The sequence below is a fragment of the Pelophylax lessonae genome, assembly GCF_965119305.1.
Source record: "Pelophylax lessonae genome assembly, chromosome: 3".
NCBI classification, from domain to species: Eukaryota; Metazoa; Chordata; class Amphibia; order Anura; family Ranidae; genus Pelophylax; species Pelophylax lessonae.
In genome coordinates this window covers 542,807,428-542,828,905 of record NC_138770.1, presented here as the reverse complement: position 1 = coordinate 542,828,905, position 21,478 = coordinate 542,807,428, and the positions used below count along the sequence as shown (strand labels likewise).

General features: G+C 41.3%; 1 protein-coding gene across 1 annotated transcript in view; it reads left to right on the top strand.

Moving 5' to 3' along the window:
* The window catches only part of DTD1 (D-aminoacyl-tRNA deacylase 1), a 300,677-nt gene that overhangs the window by 257,195 nt on the left and 22,004 nt on the right, over positions 1–21,478 (top strand). The window contains exon 5 of the mRNA XM_082249574.1: positions 16,205–16,379. Coding sequence (XP_082105700.1) covers positions 16,205–16,357 — 153 coding nt within the window. The 3' untranslated portion in view covers positions 16,358–16,379. The remainder of the gene's footprint in view (positions 1–16,204; positions 16,380–21,478) is intronic.

Genomic DNA, 21,478 nt, shown 5'->3' with positions numbered 1-21,478 from the left:
CTATACTAATAATGGAGGTGTTTAGTGTGTGTCACTGGCAATCAAAGGGTTAAAATTTTTCACTAAATATTAAAATTTAAATATTAAATTAAAATGTATTTCTAAATATGTGGCGGGCAATCTGACGCTGTCCTGAATTGATGCTAACTAACTGATGTCTCCTGTGACACTAATACAGTGATCAGAAAAACTACCACTAGCTACCTCTAATTGCCTCTCGCACTAACTGAAGTCACAAGTGACACTAATACAGTGATCAGTAATACTGTATATAGTGTACACTGTGACAGGGATTGAAAGGGTTAACGGGTGATCAGGGGATTAAATCTTTATTGGGGGATATATGGCGGGGACCCTAAACCTATCTGGGACTACCACTAACTACCTCTAACTGCCTCTCACACTATCTGAAGTCACAAGTGACACTAATGCAGTGATCAGTAAATTTTATCTGTACTGTATATAGTGTGCACTGTGAAAGGGTTACTTAGGGGTTGATCAGGGGGTAAATGTGTGCCTATGTGTACTGGTGTCAGTGTACTGCTTCTGTACTGACAGTAGATGTTATCTCCTTTCACATTGGAACAGAAAAGGACTCCAGGAGAGGAGATTACATCATATCCTGTGCCTGTGTTTACATTACACGGACACAGGACATTCTGAAATTGTCCTGAACCAATTTAGAACATCGGGGGGGGCGCGCGCCCCTCTAGCCCTGGGCACGACCGCCGTACAGGTACAGTGATTCGCCCAGCCAGCCTGCTGCATACACCATGGTACCCTAGGCAAAAACAACCATTTAACCCTTGCAGGGGAGGGATGGGTTCCCAATGTTTAACTCCTAAATTGATATTAAATCCCTATTTTAAGCATTTTCAACAGCTGATATAACCACTTACTAAGTATGCAATTCCCATGTGTTTAATTCTTACCTATGTTTTTGTTTAAGCTAGTGCCATTATCTCTGTCCCAGGTTTCCTGTGTAAGAGTGGTTCCCTTGTCTTTACACATCCTTTGGAGCCACCCTGGCATGCAGGCATTAGAATTGTGTCTCCTTACACCATATGCATCAAGAGAAACACACAGGGCTACTGATAAGGCAGTATAACCAGGCCTCCTGTACCTGGCTCAGGCCCCATCAGTTCAAAAGAGCAGGTGAGCAGGAGCAAGGGCGCTACTGCCTTATTGCTAACTCTTGTGGCTCCCACTGCAGCTCTTCTGGCTTCCCCTCCTTTTTCTTCCTCTGACTGCACTGCAGGAGAATTAGTATCTGTGTCCCCGCTCCCCTGCTGTCGGGCCCTCCCTGTGTGTCCTCCTTCCCTGCAGCACTGCCAGCTTCCCTCCTCTCCTGCCTGCAGATGCTGAGGGCACTCAGGTGGATATTTCAGGATGCAGAGTGGGGAGTGTGCGGTAAATATGTCCTATTTACCAGACCCTTCTTTTCCTGAATAAACACAGTGAGCGATTGCCACTGATCACTCACTTTGTTTACTATGCTTCAATTTGTGAATGAACTGGGAGTCTCAGAGAGCTTACCATTCATTCACTGTCCAGTGCAGTTGAGGCTGTCTGTTTACACCCCTGATATTTTACCAAAGGCCCCCTAATAGGGCATGATTTCTAACAGCAGCCCTGAAACATTGGGGTGAAAGTGGGGGGTGTCATGGTGCTCTTCTAATATCCCAAGGTGGTACAAGGAATGTGGGTGGATGGGAGGGGGGGGGGGGTTATGGGGCTGCGTGGGGGGGGAACAAAGTTTGGTACTGTAGGGAAGCTATAGTCCGCGGCAGCCGGCTGAAGCGTGGAGAAGCCCTGAGAGATGCAAGAAAGGAGAGAGCGGCGCCAGCTTAGTATAGTACAAGTTTATTTAACACTGTTAAAATTGGTGACTCACTGTCCGAGGTTGGGTGAGACCGGTACACAAAGACTGTTAGGGTCATCCATCTTCCTCTTCCAGGATAGTGGTCATAGGAGAAGGTGGTGAGGTTCCAGAGGTATAGCCGAACCGCTGTGGGGCTGCTAGTTGTCACTGGCCGCGGCGGAGCATGCACAACAGGGCTCCGGCTGCCGACTTCTGATCCCTGATGACATCACTTCCTGGCAGGAGAAAAATAGGGGTTGCACGCGTTCGGAGCATCCGTGCTCCTTCGTCAGGCGATGGGAGTGTCTCAGGTGGGGCAGGGAATTTATACCCTGTTGCCGGACTAATTGCAAAGACATCTGTCTGTGGGGGGGCGGAGCCAAAAGACTCTAAGAAAGTCATCTCAGTGAAAAAACACAATTGGGGATACATGTCTCTAGGAAATCCATAAAAGTACATAAAAATACATAAAAATACATGATGGTATTACATAAAAGAGGACTTATAAGAATAAATCCCATAAAAACAATACTGACATGGCCATGGGGAAAATAGATCGGTAATGTGTGTATACATCTACATGAAAAAACGGTATTGGAGGGAAAAAATAAAAATAGAAATAAATGTAAAGATAAAAAAAAAATATATAAAGATAAAAAAAAAAAAAAATTAAACATAAAAATAAAAATATATAAATAAACATAAAAAAAAACATGAAAATAAAAGTAAAAATAAAATAAAGATAAAAATAAAAATAAATATAAAAATGAAAATGAGAATAGAATACACATATACATATACATACATATACACACATACACATATAAATTTATATATATATATATATATATATATATATATAAAAATATTGATGGAAAAAAAAATATATATATATGTCACTGATAGGGAATGATGTGTGAATGTATGAGGTGTCACAAGTATATGTGCAATATTTTAGAGTGTGATATTGATTTCTAATCCCTCGTTTAGGCCTCCTGGCGCTAGAGTGTCCAGGGTATAAATCCAGTAGTTTTCTCTGGTGCACAGTCGCTTGAACCATTCAGCAGGGGGAAAGTGTGCAGGGATGGCTTCCAATACCCACACTTTGAGTCCATCGGAGCTCTTGGGATGATACTCAGTAAAGTGTCGGGGGACGCTATGTTTATCGGAACCTGTTTCAACAAGGTTCCGATGCTCTCCAAAGTGTTTGCGTAAGGTCCGTATAGTACGGCCTACATAAAGTAGGTTGCAGGGGCACACGAGGCAATAGATGACATATTCCGTCGAACAAGTGTAGAAGTCAGTGAGGTGATGGGTTTTTCCATTGTTTGTGAATTCCTTTAGACTGTGTCTCACATGTTTGCATGTTAAGCACCTGGTCTTACAACATTTGTACATTCCCTTGATTTGGAGAAAGGAGGTGAGTGATGAGTTAGTTTTTGGTCTAATGGAGCGGACCTGGCTTGGTGCTATTAGAGTTTTGAGGTTTTTTGCGCGCCTGTATGAAAAACGGGGGCGCTCGGTGAGGTCTGCACGTAGGTAAGTGTCTTCCTTTAGGATTGCCCAATGTTTATGGAAAATGCGTTCCATGTGCTTGAATTTACTGTGAAACTGGGTAGTGAATCGTGCAGAGGTGGGATGATTGTTTATTTTCCTTGTATACTCTGCTCTACTTTTCTTTAAATCTTCATGCAGGTAGTGGTCAGAGGCTTTTGTTATGAGTTCTTCAGGATAACCCTTTTCAAGAAATTTCTGTTTGAGTAGTGTTCCATGGTGGAGATATGTTTGGGACTGAGTGCAATTGTGTTTAAGGCGGCAATATTGGCTCTTTGGTATGTTCTGAATCCATCTGGGGTGGTGACAGCTATTGTAGTGCAGGTATGAATTTCCAGCGGTGGGTTTGACATAATTCTGAGCACTGATTGTATTATCATGATGGTATAACTCGAGGTCCAAGAAAGTGAGTTTTTCGGCATCTGAGACTGATGTGAAGGAAAGCCCCATCTGGTTGTTATTGCAGTGTTCGAGAAATGGTGGTATGAGGGAGGCAGGGCCATCCCAGATGATAACTATATCGTCGATATATCGACCGAAGAAGATGAGATGAGAAGCAAAGGGATTGTTGTGCCAAATGTATTGCTGCTCCCAGTAGCCCATAGTTAAGTTGGCGTAACTGGGGGCAAAATTGGCCCCCATGGCTGTGCCTTTGATTTGGGTGTAGAACTCGCCATTAAACTCGAAGTAATTGTGGGTGAGACAATATTCTATGAGATCCAGGAGAAAGTGTGTTTGCCGGGGATTGAGTGCAGATTCATCATTCAAGAAGAAACGTACGGCCTGAAGTCCAATGTGATGTGGTATAGATGTATAGAGAGAGACTACGTCCAAAGATAGCCAGAGATATGATGGTTGCCATGGGTAAGAGGATAATAGGTCCAGTAGATTGATGCCATCCTTAAAATATGACGGAAGTTGTTGGACTATCGGTTGAAGGAAATGGTCGATATAGATGAAAAAATAACTGGAGACACTCTCCATGGCTGCAATGATGGGTCTGCCCGGGGGATGAAGGGGATCTTTATGGATCTTGGGGAGATGATAAAAATATGGCCTATGGTAAAAGTCATGTTTGAGAAATGACACTTCTGTGGAGGTGATGACATTGTCCTGTGCCGCTTTTTCAATGAGGGAATGAGCTTCCACTTTGAATTCGGGCAAGGGGTCACTGGTGAGTTTTAAGTAGGTGGAGCTATCGGACAGAAGCCTGATGGATTCTTTAATGTAGTCAGCTTTATTTTGAACGACCAGGCTACCACCTTTATCCGCTGATTTTATGATGATATTTGGGTTTTTCATGAGTTCCTTTAAAGCCGATTTTTCCATAGGTGTTAGATTGGAGGCAGGGTGTGTTTGGTCATGGGATGATTGGCACATGCGGCGTATATCAGCGTGGACCACTTGGTAGAAGCTTTGGATGTACGGACCTTTAGCAAATGTGGGGTAAAAAACTGATTTGGGCCGAAACGTAGTATGCTGTATGGGTGGGGAACCAGGTAGGTTTTGAGAAAGAATGGAGACGTAATCATCAGTATCGCAAGTGTATAGATCTTCTAAATTCTCTAGAGCCTGTAGTTCTTGTGTATTGAAATGATAGTTCTGTTCAGTGGTGGGAGAACTGTCAATATCATCTATATTGGGTATTGGTGATTCCTTTGTACTGTTTTTGTTTTTGTTAGCTTGAATATGGAAGAAGCGTTGCACCGTAAGGTTCCGTATGAATCTGTTCAGATCTAAGAAAAGGGTGAATGGATTGGGAGCAGCTGTAGGCACAAAAGTGAGTCCTCGGGCTAAGAGGGATTCTTCAGATGTGGAGAGGGGGTCTTTGGAGAGGTTGAAGATTTTCATAGTCTGCGTGACTTTTCTGGTCTGTCAGTGTCTACGTTTTCCCCCTCTTCTACCTCTGCGATGAATTTTCTTTTTGAGCAGGGTAGGGGGGTTTGTACTAAAAAAGACTGGGGGGAAGAGGGAGCTGGTAAGCTTATAGGGGGTGTGTTGGGTGTAGCATTAGGGGGCTCCTGTGATTGGGGAACCGAGTTCACTCCTGTGGTAGGAGGGTCAGTGGTTAATACATGGTATTGCGTGTCCTCTGTTCCTGAGCTGGTTTGGTTGGATGGGCCGGGTTCAGATGTATGGTGTTGTTGAGCTGTGGGCATGATATGCTGTTGCCCAGTATTGTCAAGTGGATGGGGTGTGCTGGAATCTATTTTTGATCTGGTAGCCTTTTTGCTCCTTTGGCGAGGGACTTCTGCTTGACCACTGCATGGTGTAGAGCAAGGTTGGGACGGAATAAGGGGTTTAGGGGGGTCCTTTCCACGTGGTGGTAGGTTGCTGGAAGAACAATTGGTCTGTTTTGATGATGCACGTACCCTCTTGAGTAGCGAGGGTGTGGGAACAGGGCGACAGTCCATGAGGGGGACTGGGCCTATAGCGGTGGTGGATGGGAGGGAAGATTGTGTGGATTTCCGGCTGACAGGGCGACAGTCCATGAGAGGGACTGGGCCTGTGGCAGTAGTGAGAGGGGGGGGACTGTGTGGATTTCCAATTGAAAACTTTTTTCTGAGCATAGTCATCTACATCCCTTCGTATTTTCTGCAATTTGTTTCGAAGGAGGGAATCTTCTAGAAATTTTGTGTTTAATTTAAGTTTTCTGAGCCAAGAAGATGGAAATGGAGAAAAGTCTTTTTGGAGGGAAGAAATTAGTGTTGAGTTTTGGAGATGAAGGAATGGTATTGGGCTTCTCTCTGTGTGATAATAATGGACATCCATTTACGTGTGCAGAATTCTGATATGTGGAACCATTCTCGATCCAATTCTTCACTCAAGAATGGACAATTTTTTAGGACCCTAAGGCCTCTAGGGGTGATGTGGTTATTGAGATATTCTTGAAGGAAGAACCTATCCCACCATTGCATATTGGCCTTATGAAGAAGGTCTTCTATTTTGCAAAATTTTGCACATAATAGGCGATATTGGGGTCTGGGGATGGAGGCCCGATTTTGAAAAAAAGTCGATGGGAAAAGCATGTATAGTTCGTCAAGTATAGTGTACTTGGCGGACTCTATGTGTTCAATGATATCCATGTTGGGAAGAAAAAAAAAAGAAAAAAAAAAAACCACACACCAAAAAAAATAAAAAAAAAAAAAACAAAAAAAAAAAAAGAAATAAAAAAAACCACACACCAAAAAAAAAAAAAAGGAAAAAAAAAAAAAGGGGGGGGGGGGAAGGGAAGGAAGGAAGGGACACACGAACTCAGGGGAGGAGAAGGAAAAGGTAGTGAAGACTGGTATAAATTTTACTATGTAAGAGATGGTGGTGAGATACTGGAAGTGATCTCTGATAGTACCTTACATAAAAACAAGATATATCTCATACATAAAGCATACAACATATGAATATACACACATATATACATATGGTGAAAAGTAAGGAAATAAAAGCAATACCATGTGGGATAATGCATGAATATATATAAATGATATTGCAAAAGAGACTGAGCAATAATGCAAAAAGGGGACTGAGATGAATATACTCCGTTGCTGTAAGCTTTGTTTAAAAACTGTCACTTGAAGAAAAACAAATTGTTTTTATGAAAGAAATCACGGCATGAAGTTTTCATGTGCCAATATTATAAAATGTCATAAAAAGGTGAAACATCCAATAGTTCAAGAGAAATGGGTTGGGAGAGGGAAAGGGAGGGGGTGGGAGATCACTGGTATACAGGTGTACCAATAGGATTAGAGGCAGCTCATGAAAGTTCTCCTGGAAGCACAGACATGAAAGTGGGGGGTGTCATGGCGCTCTTCTAATATCCCAAGGTGGTACAAGGAATGTGGGTGGATGGGAGGGGGGGGGGGTTATGGGGCTGCGTGGGGGGGGAACAAAGTTTGGTACTGTAGGGAAGCTATAGTCCGCGGCAGCCGGCTGAAGCGTGGAGAAGCCCTGAGAGATGCAAGAAAGGAGAGAGCGGCGCCAGCTTAGTATAGTACAAGTTTATTTAACACTGTTAAAATTGGTGACTCACTGTCCGAGGTTGGGTGAGACCAGTACGTTTTATTTTTATCTTTATTTTATTTTTACTTTTATTTTCATGTTTATTTTTATGTTTATTTATATATTTTTATTTTTATGTTTAATTTTTTTTTTTATCTTTATATATTTTTTTTTATCTTTACATTTATTTCTATTTTTATTTTTTCCCTCCAATACCGTTTTTTCATGTAGATGTATACACACATTACCGATCTATTTTCCCCATGGCCATGTCAGTATTGTTTTTATGGGATTTATTCTTATAAGTCCTCTTTTATGTAATACCATCATGTATTTTTATGTATTTTTATGTACTTTTATGGATTTCCTAGAGACATGTATCCCCAATTGTGTTTTTACTGAGATGACTTTCTTAGAGTCTTTTGGCTCCGCCCCCCCCCCACAGACAGATGTCTTTGCAATTAGTCCGGCAACAGGGTATAAATTCCCTGCCCCACCTGAGACACTCCCATCGCCTGACGAAGGAGCACGGATGCTCCGAACGCGTGCAACCCCTATTTTTCTCCTGCCAGGAAGTGATGTCATCAGGGATCAGAAGTCGGCAGCCGGAGCCCTGTTGTGCATGCTCCGCCGCGGCCAGTGACAACTAGCAGCCCCACAGCGGCTCGGCTATACCTCTGGAACCTCACCACCTTCTCCTATGACCACTATCCTGGAAGAGGAAGATGGATGACCCTAACAGTCTTTGTGTACCGGTCTCACCCAACCTCGGACAGTGAGTCACCAATTTTAACAGTGTTAAATAAACTTGTACTATACTAAGCTGGCGCCGCTCTCTCCTTTCCTGAAACATTGGGGGACTTCTTCCCCTAATTAAGTCACGTGGGACGCAGCAAGATGAGATTGAGCGATAGGCAAACCGGAAGTGTCGCCGGAGGACCAGCTCGCTGCTCTTTGATGTTCTTTCTTGTTTACTGCTTAGCAAGTGAGTGTTTTTAGTTGTGTTTTTACTTAATGAAATTGGGGAAACAATAATACACTATGTGGAGCTTTCTTCCCTTTACGTAACACTTTTTAATTGAGGAGATATCCGGACCACCACAGATGGGATATCACCCATTCCAGAGAGTCATCAGTTGAGGCCGATTTAGGAGGCCCCCGGAGGCATCTTGAATCATAAACATCACTCGGCCTAAATCCTTGCCGCTGTAAGGTGAGCGGATAGTACACAGAGAGGTGTCACTGCACTGGATAAATGAGACACCAATCCGTTTTCTACAATTTTTGCATGGTGATAGGATTTCACACACAAGTATTTTTTGTACAATCAGATTCTATGGTGTTAATCATTTTTTCACTATCTATTTATGAACTTTCTTTGATATATTTTGCTATGGACTAGAGATCGACCTATTATCGGCAAAGCCGATATATCGAGGGCTGATATGGACTTTCACCGATATATATCGGAATCTGCTTTTTATTTACCGATATTGCCGATATTTCAGGGAAAGTGCGTGTACCGGGGTGATGCCTGCAGCTAGAGGCATTACCCCGGTATCGGTGTCCATAGACGACGGTCGGCTGTCTTGTAATGACAACCGATGCGGCTGAGAAGCTGCTCGGCTGTCATTACAAGGAGCGGGAGGGGAGCGTCTCCCCCCTCTCGCCACCTTCCACGTCTCGCTGGGTCTCCCATCCCACCGGGAGCCCCGGGAATCCTACCTTCACCTCTGCCGTCTGACCCGGGTCTCCATTTCTTTGAATTTGGCGCCGCTGCGTACCCGTAAGTGATGCATGACATCACTTCCGGGTACTGGCGGCGCTGAATTAAAAAAAAATTACAGCATTCAAAACAGCCAAACTTTGAATGCTTGAGTGCAGAGGAATGGTTTGGGGTCTTTTAGACCCCCCAGATCCCTCCACCACAGTACCTGTAGACATTATAAAAAAAAAAAAATATCGGTATCAGTATCGGCCTTAAAAAAACGATAACGGTCGTTTACTACTATGGACAGGATCACTACACTGATTGATATAGTTTTTTTACGGTTTACTGGAGATCTATCTTTACCAGTTCACTATGTTTTGATCACTGTATTCACTTAGTGTGACACTCTGACATTTATGTATGGTTTTTGATACTTTTTATTGATTTACTTACCACTGCATTCATAGTTATATGGACATTTGTCACTTTTAATATCTTCTATCTACTGGTTATTCATCATTTTTCCTCAGTGGCCAGACTGATTGGCCGGGTAACAAAGGAAAGGTGACTATGTAAAGCTGGGAATGTGGCAGTGAGTGAACCAGTTGTTTGCCCTCGGGACTGCATTGTACTGTGGAATTCTCTACTTTATTGCCGTATACTTTAAAATGCAGGTTGGTCTCATTGATTCCACTGGTGTTGCATTTACAGCTTAAGCACAGAACAGGTTAAAGATCTTTTTTTTTCCATTTGAAGAAGCACATTCACTGGCACTAAATTCCCTTTTGTACATAAAATTCACGGCATCTGTACATTTAATTCCAGTTCTTGATTATGTAGGAGTAGAGAAGCAGAAATGCATGTTAAAAATTGATTAAAGTACAAGAGTATATGATGAAAAAGGAGTGTCGGAGGGCAGTAATACCATGGAGACTCATGTTATACACTTCCAGTTTGATTCATAGCATTACTTATAACATATTATTCAAACTGAGCTGCTAAAGTGTTCTGTACACTTCCACTGTTTAAATGACTTTCAGTAGCTTCATTTAAACATATCAAATGAATTTCCAGACATTATTGTGTGAACCCAATATAGAGAACGCAGCAAATACACCGAACAGCCACATAACTTTATGACCACTGACAGGTTAGTTGAATATCTGGTTACAATGGCATCTGAAAGACGTGAAGTGGGATATATTAGGCAGCATGTAGACATGTTTTCGCTGAAATTGATGTGTTAAATACAGAAAAAATGGGCATTGAGGTTTGTTTTGTATGGGGCAGCGTAGCCTCAGATCACTCAGGATGCCCATGCTGTCCTCATGCGAAAATGCCTACACTGGGCATGTGAGCATCAGAACTGGACCACAGAGCAATGGAAAAAGATGGCCTTATCTGATGAATCACATTTTCTTTTAACATCATTTGGATGGCTAGGTGTGTCTTAGACTAAGCACCAGCTTGGGTGCTTGGCCCTCCTGAGTACAACCTGAGACTTATCTGGAAGTACCCCACTTAGGGCAGGGTCTTCTTTAGGTATGGGCCAAAGTTTTTGGATGTCTCTTCTGACAGCCCAGTGCTGGTCATTAAATCTAGTTATAAAAAATGTATCCCTTGATCCAACCTGCTGTCTGCCTTGTGTACCTTTATTTAACCTGGGACAGTAACAGTCAACTGCCTTAAATATGTTCTCCCTATTGTAACCCTTCTCAATAATTTTTTGGGTTAACACCTCAGCTTGTGCCAAATATTCTGACGCGTTGGAGCAATTCGTACGAAGCCTACAAAATTGGCTGTAAGGGATATTATCTTTCCACCTAGGCTGTTTTTATGCAAGTAGGAATTGCCCTCCGTCTCATTAAAATGAGATGATCTTATCTTCCTGGTCCCAAGTCAACACCAGATCCAGAAACACAAGATAGTGGGCATCCACCACATGTGTAAATTGGATACCATATGTATGGCTGTCAGGATCAAGGGAGCTACTGTGAGAGGTTGGGGTTTTCTCCCGTCAGGATTTTTCAGCAGTGAACAAGGAGAGATACCAGAGAAAACTTTTATATACTAATTGAATATCTGTCATAAAATGTTAATGCATTGATTGAAGTGTTTTTATTGTTACCTTTTAAAAGCAGTGTTAATTTTGGCAGCAAATTTCAATTTAGTTTTAGTCTTAGTCTTAGGACTAAAATGGCATTTTAGTTTTAGTCCTATTTTAGTCTTCTGCAAGTGTTTTCGTTTTAGTCGTATTTAGTCGACTAAAACTCCAGTATATTTTAGTCGACTAAAACGCCCTACATTTTAGTCGACTAAAACTCATTTTAGTCATCTATAATCAAATGGGTGTAGTTCAATTGTAATTTGTAATGCATTATTTAAGCATTTCTCTACAATTTCCAAACTCATTATATACTACTGCTGGTCCTGGAGTGAAAAATCGAATATGTTATTATTTATGCTTTGAGCATGCACCAGTGTTAATTTTTGGCAGCAAATTTCGATTTAGTTTTAGTTATAGTCTTTTGACTAAAATGCCATTTTAGTTTTAGTCGTATTTTAGTCTTAAGACTAAAATGCCATTTTAGTTTCAGTCGTATTTTAGTCATCTGAATTGTGTTAGTCGACGAAAACGTTTTAGTCGGTTTTAGTCGACGAAATTAACACTGTTTAAAAGCTGTATTACACTAGGGCAGATGTGCACTCTCTTACCTTTTTGTTTTTAGTCAACAAACTGAATTGATACTGTCTAATATTTCACATGAAGACCAAGGGTTTTCATCTGCACACATTTGCAAATACATATGAAAGCTGCAGCGGGCACGTCATGACACCCCAGTACACTGCAGTCCTAACACTATCATTTTGAGTCTCCTGAGTTGGAGCACATATATAATAAAGGATAGATTAAGGGCAGGTACAGTGCCTCGAAAAAGTATTCATACCCCTTGAACTTTGCCACATTTTGCCATGTTACAACCAAAAGCGTAAATTTATTTTATTTTTATTTTATGGGATTTTATGTGATAGACCAACACAAAGTGGCACATAATAGTGAATTGAAAGGAAAATGATAAATGGTTTTCATTTTTTTTTTACAAATAAATATCTAAAAAGCATGGCGAGCATTTGTTTTAAAGCCCCCCTGAGTCAATACTTTGTAGAACCACCTTTTACTGCAATTACAGCTGTAAGTCTGTTTGGGTATGTCTCTACCAGCTTTGCACATCCAAAGAGCTACATTTTTGCCCATTCTTCTTTGCAAAATATCTCGAGCTCTGTCAGATTGGATTATGAGCGTCTGTGAAAAGCAATTTTCAAGTCTTGCCACAGATTCCCAATTGGATTTAGGTCTGGACTGGGCCAGTCTAACACATGCATATGCGTTGGTCTAAACCATTCCATAGTACTTCTAGCTGTATGTTTAGGGTCGCTGTCCTGCTGGAAGGTGAACCTGTGCCCCAGTCTCGAGTTTTTTGCAGACTAACAGGTTTTCTTCTAAGATTGCCCTCTATTTGGCTCCATCCATCTTCCAATCAACTCTGATCAGCTTCTCTGTCCCTGCTGAAGAAAAGCATCCCCACAACATGATGCTGCCACCACCATGTTTCACGGGGGGCATGGTGTGTTCAGGGTGATGTGCAGTGTTAGTTTTCTGCCACACTTAGCGTTTTGTTTTTAAGCCAAAAAGTTACATTTTGGTCTCATCTGACCAGAACACCTTCTTCCACATGTTTGCTGTGTTCCTCACATGCCTTCTTGCAAACTGAAAACTGAACTTCTTATGGGTTTCTTTCAACAATGGCTTTCTTCTTGCCACTCTTCCGTAAGGCCAGATTTGTGGAGTGCACGACTAATAGTTGTCCTGTGGACAGATTCTCCCATCTGAGCTGTGGATCTCTCCAGCTCCTCCAGAGTTACCATGGGCCTCTTGGCTGCTTCTCTGATTAATGCTCTCCTTGCCCGGACCTGTCAGTTTGGTGGACGGCCATGTCTTGGTAGGTTTGCAGTTGTGCCATTCTTTCTATTTTCAGATGATGAATTGAACAGTGCTCCGTGAGATGCTCAAAGCTTTGGATCGTTTTTGATAACCTAACCCTGCTTTAAACTTCTCCACAACTTTATCCCTGACCTGTCTGGTGTGTTCCTTGGCATTCATGATGCTGTTTGTTCAGTAAAGTTCTCTAACAAGCCTCTTAGGGCTTCACAGAACAGCTGTATTTATACTGAGATTAAATTACACACAGGTAGACGCTATTTACTAATTAGGTGACTTCTGAAGGCAATTGGTTCCACTAGATTTTAATTAGGGGTATCAGAGTAAAAAGGGCTGATTACAAATGCACGGCCTCACTTTTCAGATATTTATTTGTAAAAAATTTTGAAAAGCATTTATCATTTTCCTTCCACTTCACAATTATGTGCCACTTTGTGTTGGTCTATCACATAAAATCCCAATAAAATACATTTACATTTTTTGATTGTAACATGACAAAATGTGGAAATATTTCAAGGGGTATGAATACTTTTTCAAGGCACTGTATACCTGGAGAGGGCCCACTCCTCCTTAAAGGTACAGGGCCACACTGGAAACCTAGCAATGGCACAATGGCAGCAACGATATCCAGTGTGGCTGGAGCTTACGCATGTATTTAGATATGTGTGCAAACAAAAACACCTAGCCTTTAACGTGAACTGTTAGATGAGATCAATTTGGTTTGCTGCAGGCTGGCTGGTAAGTAAGCTGGAAATTTTTGTTGTTTTTTGACATAGGTCACCTTTGCATGTGCTCCTTGCTGCAAAGGCCAGTTATAGGTTGGGGTGGTTCGGTTGCCATTTGTTTGTACTTATCCAGAGTTGCCAAAAGTGCTTGTTTGAAGTCATTGGTGCCAAAGGAGGTTAGACCAGCTATTATATCCAAAGGTTCACATACTTTTTCCTACAGTGCTGTAAATGTTTAACCACTTGCCTACTGGGCACTTTTACCCCCTTCATGCCCAGGTTACATTTCAGCTTTCAGCGCTGTCGCACTTTGAATGATAATTGCACGTTCATGCAGCACTGTACCCATATGAAATTGTTATAGTTTTTTTCACACAAATAGAGCTTTCTTTTGATGGTATTTAATCATCACTGGGTCTTTTATTTTTTGCTAAACAAACAGAAAAAAAATTTTTTGAGAAAAAAAAGTTTTTCTTAGTTTCTGTTATAAAATTTTGCAAACCGGTCATTTTTCTCCTTCACTGATGTGCGCTGATGAGGCTGCACTGATGGGACACTAATAGGCAGCACTGATGGGCACTGATAGGCAGTACTAATGAGGCGGCACTGATGCGCCCTAATGGGCTGTACTGATGAGGCAGCACTGGTGGGCACTGATGAGGGGGCACTGATGATTCTGTACTGATATGCAGTACTGATGGACAGTGATAGGCAGCACTGAAGGGTACTGATAGGCGGCACTGATGGGCGCTGATAGACAGCACTGATGGGCACTTTTGGGATTGCACTGATATTTAGGACACTGATGATCAGTGCCCTGATTATCAGTGCAGATTGTCCCCTTTCACACTAGCTGGTTACCAGCTCTCTCCTCTCCTCATGCTGTGACAGCGCAAGGAAAAGAGTGCCGATAACTAGTGTGTTTACATCGGGATCAGCTGTTATTGGACACAGCTGATCACGTGGTAAAGAGCTGCTGTGATTGGCTCTTTACCCCGATCTGTGATCAAACACAGCGATCATAAAGTGCGCCAGGTGCGCGCCTGCAGCAGGCACGGCAGGGTATCATTGTATTCAATAAAGACACTAGAAATTAAAACTGTTTCTGTTATATGTTTAACTGCTTAAGGACCACCCCACGTACATATACTGCAGCAGGGCGGCCCTTTAGCGCAAAATCACATACGGGTACGTGATTTTTTCTTCTGGGTCTAGGGCGCGCACACACGCCGCTGGCGACCCACTCCCGCTGTGATTGGACACAGCAGGAGCCAATGAGCGGGTCTGGCGGAACCGATTTCCACCAGGACATGCTGATCATTCCCGAGGCAGGCAGAACGCCGGTCTGTCTATGTAAACAGGGCACATCGCCGTTCTGTGACAGGAGAAGACAACAATCTTGTGTTTCTGCTAAGCAGGAACACGGATCTCTGTCTTCCTACAGTGCAAGTACCCCCCACACAGTTAGAAAGCGGATCACTGTATTACTGTGTTGCTGGTCCCTGAAAAAGTGTCACTTATGCCCCGTACACACGTGCAGATTATCTGAAGACTTTTGTCTGCAGACTTACCAAAACCATATAATATGAGGTCAAACCTAAACACTTTCAATTTGTATGCAATCCGGCAGGCCCTTGCACTACATAGAAAAGGTAAATCTGAAGACAAAAGTTTTCAGATAATCTGCACGTGTGTACGGGGCATTAGTGTCCACTTTGTCTGTCGCAATGTTGCAGTCCTGCTAAGTCGCTGATCAAAAAATCAATAAATATTTTATATAAATATCCAATAGTTTGTAGATGCTATAACTTTTGCGCAAACCAATCCTTATACACCTATTGGAATGATCAAATACCACCAAAGGAAAGCTCTAGTTGTGGGTAAAAAAGGACATACATTTTTTTTGGATACAGCACCGCACGACCACATAATTGTCAGTTAAAGTAACACAGTGCTGTATGAAAATGGCCTGGTCATGAAGGGGGTAAAACCTTCTGGGACTGAAGTGGTTTAGCACATTTTATGTCTATTGTTGTGCCTTAGATGGGGATCAGATCCCATTTTACGGGACATTACTGCAGAAAACCAGTTAATTTCAAGGGGTTCACATACTTTGTTGTGTCAGTGGGTGTGTGTGTTATACTGTATATATATATATATATATATATATATATATATATATATATATATATATATATATATATATATATATATATATATATATATATATATATATGTGTGTGTATATTATTAATATATTAGCTTCAAAGCAAATATTAAACTATAGTGTTTTTTCCTAACACCAATTTAATTAAACTTTTTATGATATGTACTTATTTTGTCATTATTCCTTACAGCTTGCAAAACTTGAAAAGCAACAACAAAGGAAAGAAAAGACCAGAACTAAGGTCCCCTCAGAATCTCGAGAGAAGAGTACACCCAGCACTAAGGATGACCCTAGTGCAAGCAGTGGAGCAGAGGGAGATGTGTCCTCCGAAAGAGAGCCCTAGTGATTCTGGAAAGAATTAGCAGGTGAAACACCATTCATTATGAACGTTTACAGAAATAAATGTTAATATATGACAATACATGTCCAAAATAGAGAGATGCCGGAGACTATACAGAGTGACTGCCAGAAAGACTGCACTATACAGAGAAACTGCCACCATGACTTCACTGCCCTGGAAAAACTGCCACCATGACTTCACTGCCCAGGAAAAACTGCCACCATGACTGCACCCTATTGCACCATGCTGATTGCCATAATTTGGGCCATGCAGGCTACCAAAGACTGGATCATGCTGATTGCTAGGGACTAGGCCATGCATATATGGTTATTACTTTTTACCTGGGCAAAATACCATCCTTCTGGACTTTTCTTTCTTGTCTATTGAGGAACTCAGGAATTCTTGGGTTATACTGCAACAAGAGAACTGAACACTGGCAACAAAAAACTAGAGATGCACAGAAATTTTGGCAACCGATAGATTCGGCCGGAAATGGGCCTATCCCATTTCGGCCGAAAAGGGGTTAAAGTTGCCGAAAATGTATGGCCAGTAATATCTGTAAAAATGAGCTCTTCGCTTCCCTGTTATCTGCGGGTATCTGTGGTGACAGCTGCGATGTGATCCTCTGCGCCGGACGCTTCATTGTTAGCTACACTGGTTGCTTTGAATGCCAGTCGACTGGCGTCTAGCAACCAGTTACGTAGACGACCCAGCATTCATAGCGTAGGAGGATCTCGTTCTCCTCCGCGGCTATTGCTGAATCGCTCCACCCACCTCCTCCCTTCATGTGCTGAGCGCTGCGGAGGAAGGTAATGTGGCTGTCTGCTGTGTTTTTTATTATCTCTCTGCCATACATGTTCTTGTGCAGTCTAGGGGTATATAGGAGGCTACAAATAAAAGAGAAGCACTCTTATTAAATGTAAAGGCTGCAATGAATAAAGCATTACTATCCCCAGTATGACTAATTAAAAAAAACAATCTAAAAAACTTTCTCCCCCTTTTCCATGCAAGAAAAGAGAGAGAGAGAGAGACCATTTTTCTTGCATTTAAAAAGGGGAGAAAGTTTTTTAGATTGTTTGTTTTTTTAATTATTCATACTGGGGATAGTGGTGATTTATTCATTGCAGCCTTTACATTTAATAAGAGTGCTTCTCTTTCATTTGTAACCTTGTATCAAGAAAATGTGCAAATAATGCAACAGATCAGCAATAACTTTGTAGTAATAGATGTGCAAATATGACAATATGAAAAGGGTTTAGATACCAGCGCTATGGAGTTTCAGTACTTTTTTGGACTAAGAAATGGTGGTGTAAGCTGCCCCCAACCTACCACTGAGGTAGTAGAATGGTAAAAAGTGCAAGTGATGTTGGGACCGGCACTACCACATAAATATTATGTCTGTGCAATTCCATAAACTGTATAATTCATATAAAAGTGCATATAGTGCTTAAACCAAAGTGCTGCGTGCTATAAAACTTCCAATATATTCCCATGGGCTGTGCTCAGTGTACCATATAAAAACACATGTGTACATATAAAGTGCTGAGTGCTATTGATAACCACGTGTGTGGAAGAAGGTGGCTTTGCTTTCCTATAAATAAAAGTGGGTTTTGTGGGGAGGATATCTCTTAAAGTAGTGTCTGCTTTCAATATAGGCCAGTGTTTCCTTATGATTTTCTCTAGGGCCTTATGTTGGGTGTTATATCCTGTTAGAAAAGCAAACTCAGTGTTCTTATTTCCATTTGCTCTATTTGACGTATCCTTTATCAGGTTTTCCCTATCCATTTTTTCCACTATCTTCTTGATATTGATGAGTTCACTGCGTTTGTATCCTTTCTCGACAAACCTGTCAATCAATATCTCAATTTTTTAATTTTTAGGAGCCTCCTTTGACCTTTTTTAGATTCTCCTTTTTTAGATTCTCCTCATTAGAAGCATTTTTGAAGTATTTTTTGAAATATTTTTAGAAATGTTTTAGTAATATTTTTAGTACCAACACACTCCTATTTTATCGTTTGATTTTTGGAATTTTTTGTAATTTCGTACATTTTTTGTACTTTTTAGATGCAGTTTTAATGCATTTAATGCATGTTTTAATGCATCTAACTTTATCATCCTCCAAGATTCTATATGAAGTGAAGTCTTTTTGCCATATTTAAATATATATATCTTTAACTTCTCGCTGAAAATTCCTCATTTCAAGAAAAATATCCTCATGGGAATATCCAACTGCAAGTATCCTACCACCTCCGGTTTCACCAATTTATTATGTCATCCTGTTTTCATCCTATTGGGTATCATCTTTCAGCCTTTTAATTTTAATTTTAATATAATTTTTCGTCTGGAACTGCATCGGTTTTACCCATGAAATATGGGATTCAACCCAGAAAATACAAAGTCACAAGCAACATGGACTTATATTTATGGATGGACTTGTATAGAGGACTTCTTCTTACAAAGTTTTTATATTTTTTATTAATAAAATAAAAAAAAAATTTTTTTGTACGATTTTTATCTCACCGATATTATTGTTACATGTATGGGCACTTTTTTATATATATATATTTTTATATATATATTTTTTATTAATCGCACAGACACTTGGGCCCACTATTAAATATTAAGAAGTCAACATCATCACCTAATCACTTTATCACTTAAACTATTTATTCACATAATTTATAATTTTTATCGGCAGCACTGATTATCGGCTCACCCCGATTAAATCAGACACATCACTGGTTCGCACAATATAGTACAAAACATAATGTATTATAACATATTATAGGGTTTTAATATGTGGAGTCGTATTCTAAGTTTTAAATAAAATGTATGTTTATGTATACGGCACACGCAACAAATAGGGAGTTCACATGATGAGTTAAGCTGTTTAGGCTGCGGTATGGGTGCACCAAGATGGCCGCCGTGTCCGGCCTCAAATCAGTACACTAAGATGGCGCCGACCCAGCCTATAAAAAGACCGGGAGTAGCGATAGATGGCACGCTCCAGATGACGTCGTATGACGAAACGCGTAGGGCGTGGTTTGCGTACGTCAGTACGTCACTTCCGGGAACGGTGGTTTGAGCTGGTGGAACGCGGAAGCGACCCGGCGAACACCTCAAGCTGATAGTGAACTCCCTAAATGTGAGTGGATGCTACGTTGTTTCACCCTAACAAGGATATACTACGCAATGGAGGCTTATTTTTCTGTTCTAGTGACCAGGGAGTGCTGAGCCACCTTCTTAAGAGTGCGGTAAGCAACGGTGCAATCGGTGGTACACCCACTGGCGCCAAATTTTGTTATAGCACGCAATCACACACGTGGTTATCAATAGCACTCAGCACTTTATATGTACACATGTGTTTTTATATGGTACACTGAGCACAGCCCATGGGAATATATTGGAAGTTTTATAGCACGCAGCACTTTGGTTTAAGCACTATATGCACTTTTATATGAATTATACAGTTTATGGAATTGCACAGACATAATATTTATGTGGTAGCGCCGGTCCCAACATCACTTGCACTTTTTACCAAATATGACAATAAGTGCTGACAAATGGTTATAATAATTTCCTATACCCATTTTTCGGCACTTATTGTCTTTTTTGCACATGTTATGATTACAAATTTTTTCTTGATTTGTTGTGAATTATCAGTATGCGAATCATGGCATAAGTGCAACCAGTATCAGTGTCAGTGCAACCAGTGTTCATTAACACTGACACTGGTTGCACTAATGCAGCACAAAGGGGTTTATTAACTGCCACTGGTCGGTCACTAATGCATCACTGACCAGCAGTGGCAATACGTTAACCCCCTCATGCTGCATGATACTAATACCATTGGTAATTAAATTAACCACTTGCCAACCCGTCACAGTACATATACTGCAACAGGGTGGCAGCTACAGGTGTACGTCGCTGCCTGTTTCTTGCCCCTGTTCTATCTATTTTAAAATCATTTGGGGGGGAAAAGTAATTTTCTGTTTCGGTTTTCGGCCAAGGGCATCCTGCATTTTCGGTTTTAGCCCAGATTTTTCATTTCGGTGCATCCCTAAAAAAAATGGATAATCTGCCCACAACCGTCATGGCTCAGTTTTTTTGTGAGTGTTTTCACGAGAGTGATTGTGTCTTTGTCAGGTCTGCTGTTCTACATTCAAACGCTGCTGGTAGATTTATGCCGAATAAGTTAAATCTTGGAAATCTCTCTAGACAGTCATCAAGTGCAAGTTTTCCCAGTTTATACTGGTATTCTCTGTATGACAGAACTTAATTTCTGGTAGCTTCTCCAGTCATCTACAGCGCAAATTCCCAGTCCATTATTTATGCGGCTGTTCTCTCTGCGACAGTCTTGTGGTCAGTATTGACTACCTTCCTGTGTTCCAGTTTACATAGGAAAGTAGTTTTCTGGTCAGGCCAGAATACTTGGGTTTCCCTATGCAGCTCTCAGTCTAGACCAGTGATGGCGAACCTTGGCAACCCCAGATGTTTTGGAACTAAATTTACCATGATGCTCAACTACACTGCAGAGTGCATGAGTATCATGAGAATTGTAGATCCAAAATATCTGGGGTGCCAAGGTTCACCATCACTGGTCTAGAGTAAAGGCAGTTTTTTTGTGTCTAAATAACGAATTGGTAACCCAAAAGAAACTGCGCAAATGGTGATATTCGATAATAAATTATTAGTCAAATGTTGTTTATATGTGAGGAATTGCTTCCATAGTGCAAGCTGCAATAAAAACGTGTATACGCATAAATAGTGAAAAAGGGTGAATATATTGCGCTTAAACACTTAAAACACAACCAAAAAAGTGCTTGTGTGCATAAACATATAAATAAATAAATATATATATACTAGTGAATAAATAAATATGAATAGATTACAAGCATCACCGGGATACAAATAGCCAAAACCGGGGGGCGTGTCCTGGACATGGCGGTGTGAAGTCGTGTTCTGAGTGAGCTCCGGCCATCTCCCTCGTTTACAGCTCTATTTCATACCTTCATCCACGTCGGGCATGAACTCTGGCCGCCGCAGACGATCCCGGAAGCCCCTGCGATCATCCCCGAAGTCCGATTTGCATCGGTTCTTCCCTAAGACACGATCGGCTTCAGC